The following is an 11,172-nucleotide window of genomic DNA, read 5'->3' on the forward strand; positions in this document are numbered from 1 at the left end:
ATGCGCTTTCTGGCTTCACCGCCATTAGCATCTTGCGCATGCACATAAAGCAATAAACAGCCTTCTCTCCCTACTGCGCATGCGGGATTCGTTTGTGCGCATGCGCCCTCCTCACTGCTGTTGCGGAGTGGTCTTGGAGCAGGACATTGGGTGCCGTGTGAGCACCGGGCCGGGCTGGCCGGGCGGAGGAGCCGCCACCGCTGCCATCATCATTATGGTGTTCTACTTCACTTCCAGCGGTGAGTCCGTGAGGGGACAGCGCTCTCAGCCGCCGTGTGGGGAGCAGAGAGCGGCCTGTGGGGGTAGCGGGTGCCGCCGCTGTGACGGGAGCGCCGGGCAGCTCCGCGCCCCAGGCCGGCTCCTCAGCTCCTGCCCCTACCCCTCTGAGCGCCCCCGTTAGGCCTAAGGGAGCCCTTCTGTGAGCCCGCGGGCTGGGCCGAGGGCGAAGAACCGCGTTTGGATCGAAATCGGCTACAGGTTAAAGTGGGTTCGGGAGCTGGGAGCCTCCCCGCGCTTAGGAACAGCCCAGCGCTGGTTGTTAACAGCCCTGAGCGAATGGGGGTGCCGTGAGTGACTGCTGGAAAGCATGCTCAGGTGTGCTGCTGGCAGAACTGTGAGGCAAGATACAATGTGTAAGCAATCTCATTACTTTTCCTTTGACACAGACAGATCTGTTTGGTTTTGGGGTTGTTTTTTTTTTTTTCTCCTATGCATGAAGTTCTGCTGATTTTGAAGCATCACAGATCTCTGGTTTGATGCAGCAGGGGCTGATGATACAGGGGATTGTGCAGGAATATTTATTTTTGATTCCCCCCCCCCCCCATCATTTCATAGAGTCAGACTTTTTTGGGTTGGAAGGGACCTCAAAGCTCATCCGGTTCCAAGACCCTGCCATGGGCAGGGACACCTCACACTAAACCATCCCACACAAGGCTTCATCCAGACTGGCCTTGAACGCTGCCAGGGATGGAGCAGCCACAGCTTCCCTGGGCAGCCTGTGCCAGGGCCTTACCACCCTCACAGTGAAGAACATCTTCCTCATATCTAACCTGAACTTCCTCTGTTTAAACCCATACCTTGTCCTGTCACGACAGTCCCTAATGAAGAGTCCCTCTCCAGCATCCCTACAGGCCACTTCAGATACTGGAAGGCTGCTATGAGGTCTCCACACAGCCTTCTCTTCTCCAGGCTGAACAGCCCCAACTTCCTCAGCCTGTCTTCGTACGGGAGGTGCTCCAGTCCCCTGATCATCCCCGTGGCCCTCCTCTGGACTTGTTCCAACAGTTGCATGTCCTTTTTATGTTGAGGACACCAGAACTGCACACAATACTCCAGGTGAGGTCTTACGAGAGCAGAGTAGAGGGGCAGGATCACCTCCTTCGACCTGCTGGTCAAGCTCCTTTTGATGCAGCCCAGGATATGGTTGGCTTTCTGGGCTGTGAGCACGCACTGAAGCCAGCTCATGTTAAGTTTCTCATCAACCAACACCCCAAAGTCCTTCTCCACAGGGCTGCTCTGAATCTCTTCTCTGCCCAACCTATAGCTTCAGAAAGGACTGGGTTAGTGAGCAGTTTGAGATCCAGGTCGTTTCACTGCCACAGTTGTAGTACGGAACTGAAGCATGTCTTCTATTTTAGTGACTTTAAAAATAGGAGGTGAGACACCATGTTTTCTTGAGATACTTTTTGGAGGCACTTTTGATCACCTGCAGTTCATTTGTTTGGTCTGGGGAGACCTTAGAGCAGCTTCCAGTGCCTGAAGGAGCTGACATGAAAGCTGGAGAGGGGCTTTTGCCTTCTCTTCCCCAGGCCAGACAAGCCCAGCTCCCTCAGCCTGTCTCCGTAGCAGGGATGCTCCAGTCCTCAAAGCATCCCTGCAACCTCTGGAGTTACTCCAACTCCACATCCTTTTTATGGTGGGGGCCCCAGAGCTGGATGCAGAACTGCAGGGGGGTTTCACCGGAGTGGAGCAGAGGGGGAGTGTCCCCTCCCTCAGCCTGCTGGTCATGCTCCTGTGTCCCACAATGGCACGAAGGAAACAAAAGAATTTATGGAACTTCAGTCTTTCTATTGTCTTGTGAATTGTAATCTTCTCAGGCTACCTGGGGAAGGTGCACATTGGGGAACTTTGTACTTTGGACAAAGTGCTTTGGGGAAGCGAGGGCCAGGCAGGTGAGCTGGTTCCCTCAAGGCTTTGCAGGTTGTTAATCCCAACTGTAAATATGCTCTCAGCCTTTCTGGCTCACAGACGTGTGTTTAATTGAGCAGATCGTACAATTACACAGCTGTAATTAGAACTCTCTGGATGCTGAGGGTGTTGCCCAGAAAGCTGCTCCTTGCTGGGTAATCTTCTATGGAAATTAGTGGAAACACCAATTTCCAACATCTGTTGAAGCATGCGGGTTAAAATATGCAGGAAATGCAAAACAATCTTCCTTTGGCTCCCAGAGGAGGAGGGCTGTGGATGGATGAAGCAGTTTCTAGTCTAGTGACCAAGACCAGTGTTTGTCCTTCCTTGCACAGTTTATCCAACTGCCTTTTGATCTGTTTTCCTCTTTCTCTCCCTCAGTGGTTCCTTCCGTTTACACCATTTACATGGGAAAAGATAAGTATGAAAGTAAGTGTGCTATTGCAATGATGCCAAATGGCTTCAATTTATATTTGTGGGGATTTAAGGTAATTTTGAAAGGATGTCTTTGTATGTGTTAATTTGATATATTGCTTGAGTACTTGTAAGTGACTTATCCTACAGAAACCTGCTGTGTTACTTTTAGTTAGGATAAATAAATGTTGTAAGTCCTGTAGGCAGAGTAACTTTTCAAATACAAGTGATAACTAAATTAACTGGAACAAAAATACCCATCTAGAGAAAAATACCGTCTCCTCAGGTTGTGTTTGATAACTTTTTGCAAACCAGCCTTCCATTTCCTTGCTCAGTCTGTGTATTTCCCCTGTCCAGTGAACATTTGTACTCCATAGGTTTCCCATGCCCTTCTTTCTCTCACGGGGCAGGTTATGGTTCTGCTATGCTGCCTCGTTCCACATCAGTAGCTGATGTGAAGCTGGGTGTCTTGCTCCAAGGGAGAAGTGTTAGTGTGGCTGTTTTGACAACTTGCCCTGAAATTCTCTCCTTTCCATGGGTGGATATTTGAGAAAACTTCTTTTCCCTTTAAAAACTCCCAGATGCTGAGGATGATGGAGGTGTTCCTGACATACTTGTTCTGGCCACACCTCTAGCAGGCAGGTGCAGGTTAAAGCCCTGTTCTCCCTCTGTTCAGTCATTGTGCAGTGGCTGACCGACAGCAGAGGATTCCTCCTCTGCAGGTAGTTGGGTTTGTTGTTGGTTACATCCTGCACTTTGCTCACTGATACTTTTATTCCTGCAGATGAAGACCTAATAAAGTATGGCTGGCCTGAAGATATCTGGTAGGTACTAAAATTTGCTGGAAATAACTGCCTTTCGTTATGCAACCAAGTGGAATAACCACCTTCTGGCTTTCTCAGGCAGTATGGAGTCTCTTTTTTCCAAGGCCATTCAGCAATTTAAGTGCAATCCCAGGGAGGAGGTGGATTGCAGCAGACCTGCATGCAGCTGTTGGGACCCTGTGGATTCTGAATTCGTTCCCCTGCATCTCCCCCTCGCCCCCCACTTTGTTCATCAGAAGAGCTGATCCCTTTTTGAGGCTTTTGGGGGTTTATCTGTGCATGGAACTGCTGGAGAAGCAGTAGCCTGAGTAGCTCCATACACAGATACTTGTGTTTCAGAATACAGGTGCTAGCTTGCTGTCGCTCTTACTGTGTTTGGGAAATGGACAGAGCTAAATGGGAAGGTGTTTGTAAGAGAAAATATGTCCTGAGTCATGCAAGAGTGGCAGCTCCTGAGTATCTCTGTGCACAGACAAGTGAAAAAAGCAAAAACAAAAGGCCAGGGAGAGTGGAGACAGAAATCAGGGAGCCCTCAGATGGGGCCTGGAAGGTTTTTGAGCAACAGTAAGTGTTGCGCCTAGAGAAAACTGTCCACTGCCTTCCAGTGCCTTTATCTCTGTGTGTGGTTTGTGTCTCCCCTGTGTGCACTGCAGATAAGTGCTGGCCCGGGCTGTAAAACAGCCCATCTTGGGAGCTGGAATTGTGAGCAGGAGCAGAGGAGCTTGATATTTTGATTCCTGGTGGGTGAAAACTGTGTTTGCTCCTAAGCAGAGCCATGGCCAGGCAGGCAAAAGGAAGTGCTCTGACATGTGGGTTGGTTTTGGCTCCTAAGATGTCATCAGAGGAGAAATCCACAAGAAGGGGAAATGATTCTGTTAACAGTAGTTGATGGTATTTTTGCTGGCTGGATTAGTCCATAAAGTTAACAGAATGATAAGGTTTGTGAAGGAGTTGACTTGCTTTCAGGCATTATTGCACAGAGCATATGTGTCGTGGTGGCTACCCTCTCCTTTGCTAACAATATCTAACAAGAGTCACTCTGTGGATTGTTCTCCTCTCACTTTTCAAGGTGCCCTTGCAGGGATAAGCGGAGGTGTCCTGCTAGAACTGAAGCTTGAATAGTTAGGATCTGATACACTCTGTGGAGGATGTTTGTCAGCAGCCAGCTAACTGGCAAGGGAATCTTTTTTTTCTAGCAGAAGTGATTCTGCTGAGTAACACTTTGTTGTAGCAGTATCACACTCATTTTCTGTCTCATGTTTGTCCTATCACTACATAAGGTTTGTCTATACTGTAATTTAGGAGTAACCTTGAGATTCATCCTCCAATTCCCTGAGCCATAAAAGTCATCATTCCCTGTCTCTGCCATATCTTGTTGCTCACACCGATATCCACATTAGTGTCCCCAGAGCCTTCTCTTCTCCTGACTGAAAAGCTCAGCTTTCCCTTCATAGCAGAGGTGCTCCAGCCCTCAGAGCATCTTTGTGACCTCCTCAGGTCTTGCTCCAACAAGTCCACTTGTTTCTTAAAGGATAGGTTCTGACTCCCTTATCTGTTTTTAAACATCTATATCATGAACATTTGTAGAGTTCTGGTAACTGTGGAGTGGTTGTTTTGTCACTTACTGGGAAGTAAATCTTTCATAACAGGTCATCTCTTACCATCTGTTATATATGCTTTTTGTTTTTATCCTGTAGGTTTCATGTGGATAAACTCTCCTCTGCACATGTGTACCTTCGATTACACAAGGTAATCCTGTGGCACGTATATTTAAAAACATTAATATTCACCTACCTAAAAACTGCATGTGCACGTTTTGCAGCGATTCCTTGCACAAGACCATCTTTTCTCACGTGAACCATTGAAATCTGCAGGGTTCCCTGAGGGTGCAGGTAACAGTGCATGTGGGGAGACTGAATTTGGAGCTTCCATTACCAAATAACGTAGAGAGGAGCAGGAAGTTTCACATGGCCCAACAACAGTTAATTTTTGGCTTGACACCAAGCATATGTTTGGGTGTGTTACCCCATTAAAACTGTGACAACGCCTTTGCAAGAAGAGAGAAGCAGGGCACAGATCACTTGAGGTGCTTTAAGCCTCTCCTTTCAAATCATAGAAGCACCAAATCACAGAATGGTTTGGGTTGGAAGGGACCTTAAGGCTCATCCAGTTCCATTCCACCTTGTCCTGTCCTTACCTGTCCCTAGCAAAATCTCCCCTCCAGCTTTCTTGCTGGCCCTTTTAGATATTGGAATGTTACATAAGGCCCCAGTCTTGTAAAATGTGGAGTATAGGGGTTCTGGTTTTGTTTGCAGAGCATCATGCCCTACTTGAGGCTTTCATGTGCTCATCAGTCCCTACATCCCCTTGCTGCATGCTGCTCATGTTGCCTTGCTCTATCACAGGGGCAGACGGTGGATGACATTCCTAAAGAAGTTTTGATAGACTGTGCCCATCTTGTGAAGGCAAATAGCATTCAAGGTAACACTGATTCCTGCTGTGAGGTGTTTGTGGCGAGTGTTTCTGATCCACACGAGCGTCTGGTTTTTTGGACCTTTCTGCTGCAGTGCTCCCTGTTAAACTTGGGAAGCAGATGTCACTGGCAGCTGCTGGGGCTGCCCATGAGCCCTTCGTAAGGAGGAATTTAAAATAGCTGAAATTCCAGTTTGTACCTCCATATTGCTGCCTGAGCCAAGGCGGCCTCTCAAGCTCCTCTCTAACACCACCTTGGGGCCCCCTTCCATAGTAATCACTCTTCTGGCAAAGGCAGTCTCCATCTGGAGCTCGTTAACACTGCTGCAGCGCTCATGTTACTGCAGAAAATGATGTTGTGGTGTTCTTCTGTTTCACTGTAACGCTGGAAGGACTTCTCCGTTTTCTTCTTTCTTGCCTAGCTAGTAATGTTTGTGACAAGAATAACTGCCAGGGTTTCCATGCACAAGGAAGACTTTTAAGACTCTCAGCTGAGAGAGAATTGAAATGTTTCCTTTCTCCCCTGCTTCCTAGGTTGCAAGATGAACAATGTCAATGTGGTGTACACACCGTGGACTAATCTGAAGAAGACAGCAGACATGGATGTGGGGCAGATTGGCTTCCACAGGCAGAAAGATGTAAGTGTATGCTATATGCCAGTGACAGGGACCTGGTGGCAGACTGTTAGGAGCTGAGTGCATTGTCTTCAATGTTTGCCCTAAAGGAAGGGAATTGTCCACCTTTAAAGCATAAGAGGGATCTTTGGAACATGTTTGGATTTGCCTGAACATACCTGAAGATTCAGGGTTGAGTGTTAGCCTGTAGCAGAGTGTAGCCTGTACAGCGTGTGTTTCCAAGCTGCAGTGTAGCTGAGGAGTCTTTGCTGATGCCAAATGGTATCATGTGTTTGAGTTTACCCCCACTGAAATCATCTCTTCCTGCGGATGAGGAACCTGTGTATGAGCAGTCAGTTTGGGTCAGCTCACTGGCAAGTAGTATAATGACACATCTGGAAGGGGCCAGGACTTGTGCTTGCTGTGCAGAAAAGGGCTCTGCAGGGTCCCCTCTGTAGGGAGGTGTCTCTTGCTGTGTTTGCTCTATGGTCTCTGCTCCAAGAGGTGTCTCACCCTGATGCTGCCTCTGAATTTGTTCAGCCTGTAAAAAGGTGGAGCTGCTTGCTGGGGAGTCAAGCCAATGTACTGAGCTCTTCCCAAGCCTGGTCTATGGTCCACAGTTAATGTTATCCTTAAACCGTAGTTCTATAGGTTGGCTGCTGGGAGAGGAGGCTCCCTAGAGGTGCAGTTGTTTAACTAAAACAAGTCTGTTCTAGGGCAAGGCATGCTAAAAACCCTGCAGTCAACAAGCAACATGTGAGCTTCTCTTCCCAAAACAGTCTGCAAAGACCTCCTGCCACCTCTTGAGGAACTTGCAGAGACCGGTTCTCATTTCTAGGCCTCTGTTGAGGCATGTGCCAAGAAACAGAATTAGTAATGCTTATGTACTTAGCAATGGTTGCTCTTATTAGCTATGTGCTTCTGAATGTTGGGAGTGGGCCTCTTTGCTGTTACGCAACCTGTTGAATAGCCCTCAGTGGCAGGGATTTTCCTCAGCATCTGTTTTTGTGAAATTCAGCGATGTGTAAAGTGGAAATGAGGGTGTTTTCTTTCCGCTGAGAAAGTGCCAGAATAAAAGTATTTTTTTATAAGGATCATAGTTCTTTGCACTCCAAAGGTGAAAATGCTGACAGTGGAGAAGAAGGTGAATGAGATCCTGAACCGGCTAGAGAAGACAAAAGTGGAACGCTTCCCAGACCTGGCTGCTGAGAAGGAAGCCCGCGACAGAGAGGAGAGAAATGAGAAAAAAGCCCAGATCCAAGAGATGAAGCGGAAGGAAAAGGAAGAGATGAAGAAGAAGAAAGAGCTGGAAGAGCTTAGGTTAGTAACAAATTTTAGTGCCAGCTTCTAAACTCCCTCAGTTTTCATTGCTGCTGGGAGAGAGTCACGGGTCAGCAGTTTCTGTTTAACACTGGCCCAGCATTACTCAGTGTTCAGCTGAGCTGCTCTGGCTGAGATGTCTGCACGGCCCAGTGATTTCCTTTGTCTTTGGAATAAATGCGTTTTCATAGAATCCTAGAATAGTTTGGGTTGGAAGGGACCTCAAAGCTCATCCAATTCCAACCCCCTGTCACGGGCAGGGACACCTTCCACTAGACCAGGTTGCTCCAGGCCCCATCCAACCTGGCCTTGAACACTGCCAGTTTTCTCCATTTCTCCTTTTAAAATAAACCAGGATTTTAAAGCATTGTTAAAGGAAAGGGCTGTGTCTCTTGAAACCTGTCCCTAACTTGGGTGAAATTGGGCAAGCACTTGGCTCTCTGTCACTGGGATGGGAGGAATTGCTTCCAGCTTTGTGTAAGCCTTGGAAAGCACTGAGCTTTCACTACAGTTCTTCAGCTTTCTCTTGCGTCACTTGTGTTAACTAAAACATGCCTGAGTCCTCAATCACACACTCCTTTAAACACAGAATGAGGGATGGTGGTTTGAAATGTCATATTGACCTTTCTGTAATGGAATCATAGAATCACAGGATGGTTTGGGTGGGAAGGGACCTTAAAGCTCATCCAGTTCCAGCCCCTGCCATGGGTAGGGGCACCTTCCACTAGACCAGGTTGCTCAAAAGCCCCATCCAACCTGGCCTTCAACACTGCCAGGGATGGGTCATTCACAATTAGCCAAAAAGTATGAGATAAGTGAATGCGTGTCTAGCCTAAGTTCAGAAGGGACAGCAAATTTGTTTTTCTTCTACTTGGTCCTGTTTTAGCAAAATGCCTCTTTGTTGGTGGGGTTTGAAAACATGTGATGCAAGATAATGTAATTTCCCTTCCAGAAGCTACTCATCGTTAATGAAGGCTGAGAACATGTCCTCTAATCAGGTAAGAGCCGGCTGATGCCTGCAGAAACCTTTTGGGGACAGCTGAAATTCAATGCATGGTTGGGACGATACAGCTCCCGCATTGCAGTCTGGTGCTGGTGACTCCTGCGTGACAGAGCACATCTCTGTCTTCCCTTCTCAGTGAAGGACATTGCTAATGTAATCCTCTTTCTGAGAAGCTTTTAATTGCTTTTATGCCAGCCAGGAGGAGCAAGGGCTGCTGGAAATGTTTGTAAAGTCCTCCCGATCCCCCTCCCACCCAACTGAAATAACATGGAGTGCTTTAAGTGCAGCACCAGGCTTGAGTCCACTTTTGAGCTGGTTGGGCATAACTGGGCTTGTGGGCTGAGGAGATCTTCCTAATGGCAACTATTACCTGCATATGCCACCTTGTTATTTCAGGAGAATGGGAAAAAATGCACTTTTTAAGCACTAAATAAGCTGGAGTTGTAAAGACAACCGTTTGGGGAGAAATGAAATAGGTGCTGAGGGGCAGAAGAGGAAAGGTGGAAGGGGGATGTCCTTGCAGAGGGTGAGCACCCAGGGCTGGAGCAGGATAACATGGCTGCCCTGCAGTGGTGGAAAAGGAGTCAGAGAGAAGCCCAGGCCAGTGGGAGGAAAAAGAGGAGGTGGAGGAAAGGAGAGACAGGAGTTGAAGTTCAGAAGAGGACTTGGTGTGCAGTGGGTTTGCCTGTGGTTTGCCCAGGGTCTGTCACATCTGCAGCATCCTCCTTGGTGTGACCTTGGGCAAACAGATCTTGGAGCTCCTCTGGGTGACCCTCAGTTTAAACTCCACCTTTTGCAACCTAGTCCTTGACTGACTGCTTAGAGGGGTGTGTGGCTTTCAAGAACCCTTGATTTTCCTCATGGTTGGCACGGAGATCCCCTTTGAAACTTGAACCGGGTTGAAGTATGAGCATCTTCTGACATACCCAAGTGGGCTGTGCCCAGTTGGTGACATTTGCCAGGGAGAAGCATGGTGGAAATGCGTACAGGGAGGTCTCCTCCTCCCAGCAGCCAACCCCCATGTAATGTCAGACTGTTTTCCTTCTGCCAAGTTGGGAAGAAGCTCAGGCTGGGATATGGGGATGGTCCATGAAGCTGCTGGTGAGAGGTTCTTCATAGATCGCAGCAGATGAGACAATATGCTGCAGGGACAGCAAACAGCAACTGCTGTTTCACAATCAGAGCCTCGCTTGGGCTGTTCCCACTCCAGAGCGGCTGTTGTACAACTGTTTGATCTGATTTCATGGTGTTCGTACTGAAATGCCAGGAAACCAGAATAAGTGGCAATTCTGAAATCCTGCTGAATATACTATTTCACCATTTTCCACTGTAATGTGCACAGTGATCCTGATTTGTCTTTCTTCCCACAGGATGGCAACGATTCAGATGACTTTATGTAAATAAAGTCTCTCTCCTTTCTCAATCTTGAGGTGGTTTGGGATGTCTTAATATGTCACCATCGCTAGGAATGCCAGAAAAAATCCCCAAAGTGAACTCTGGCTCCATTTCTTCAGAACCTGGTTGGTTCTCCTGGCAGCCTAACCAGCTCTGTGCCACGGACACCTTCGGGAAGGAGATGGATATGTCTGCATGTACATCTCTGTTTCGGGGACATGGGTGGAAGGAAGCAGAATTGACTTTCAGTTCTACAAAGACAATGGTATTTATTCTAGAGAAGGGGTTTTGTAGCATTTAATCCAGTGACATTTAAAGAAAAGGAACCAAATCCATGTTGTCTCACCACTGTCCTTGCAGCGGGGTGACTTGGAAACGGTTGCCATTTGCTCGGTGTCACTGGTATGTACATGAATGTGGTGCTGCCGATTAACTCTCCTCTTCACACTGGTGGTGGTCAGCAAAGCAGGATCCCTCTGCACTTGGGGGTGTAAATTTGGACAAGGTGATGCAAACCCTCCCAGCCGCGGGAGGGGGCTCCTTGTTAAATACAGAGCTCCAGATGATGTTGACTGAGCTTGGCTGGTGTTGCAGCCGATGTGCATGACCACAGGCTGTGATATGCATGGTTAGCACACTGAGAATAGCCCCACAGTGTGTTTTCTTTTGAATTACACCTGATTCTGGGGCTGTTCTTCGGAAGCCTTCTCTGGAGAATGAAATTAGTGGAGAAGAGTTGAGTTTTGTGCAGTGTCTATGCCTGTCCAGGCCAGAGCTCTTTGAGTGCTCTGAAAGGTTTCATGGCCCAGTCTGTATGAAACGGTCGCAATAATCCTCACAGCACCTGTATATATGTCACGATTAAATTCATACCATGCTGATAAAACATGCTGCTAGGTGGGAGTGTGCTCAGGCCTCTGAGGAGGAGCGGTGAAGCTCTGGG

At 47.9% G+C, this 11,172-nt stretch overlaps 1 protein-coding gene across 1 annotated transcript; it reads left to right on the top strand.

The window, feature by feature from the left end:
• The first annotated feature begins 95 nt into the window (after window positions 1–95).
• On the top strand, window positions 96–10,257 carry CCDC25 (coiled-coil domain containing 25). The gene is made up of 9 exons (XM_065681965.1): window positions 96–239; window positions 2,569–2,616; window positions 3,386–3,425; window positions 5,123–5,174; window positions 5,831–5,906; window positions 6,432–6,535; window positions 7,629–7,831; window positions 8,784–8,829; window positions 10,205–10,257. The coding sequence occupies exons 1-9, from the start codon at window positions 101–103 to the stop codon at window positions 10,232–10,234; spliced, it is 738 nt and encodes a 245-aa protein (XP_065538037.1). The 5' UTR covers window positions 96–100; the 3' UTR covers window positions 10,235–10,257.
• Window positions 10,258–11,172: the final 915 nt, after the last annotated feature.

The sequence above is a fragment of the Lathamus discolor genome, chromosome 5, assembly GCF_037157495.1.
Source record: "Lathamus discolor isolate bLatDis1 chromosome 5, bLatDis1.hap1, whole genome shotgun sequence".
Classification (NCBI taxonomy): domain Eukaryota; kingdom Metazoa; phylum Chordata; class Aves; order Psittaciformes; family Psittacidae; genus Lathamus; species Lathamus discolor.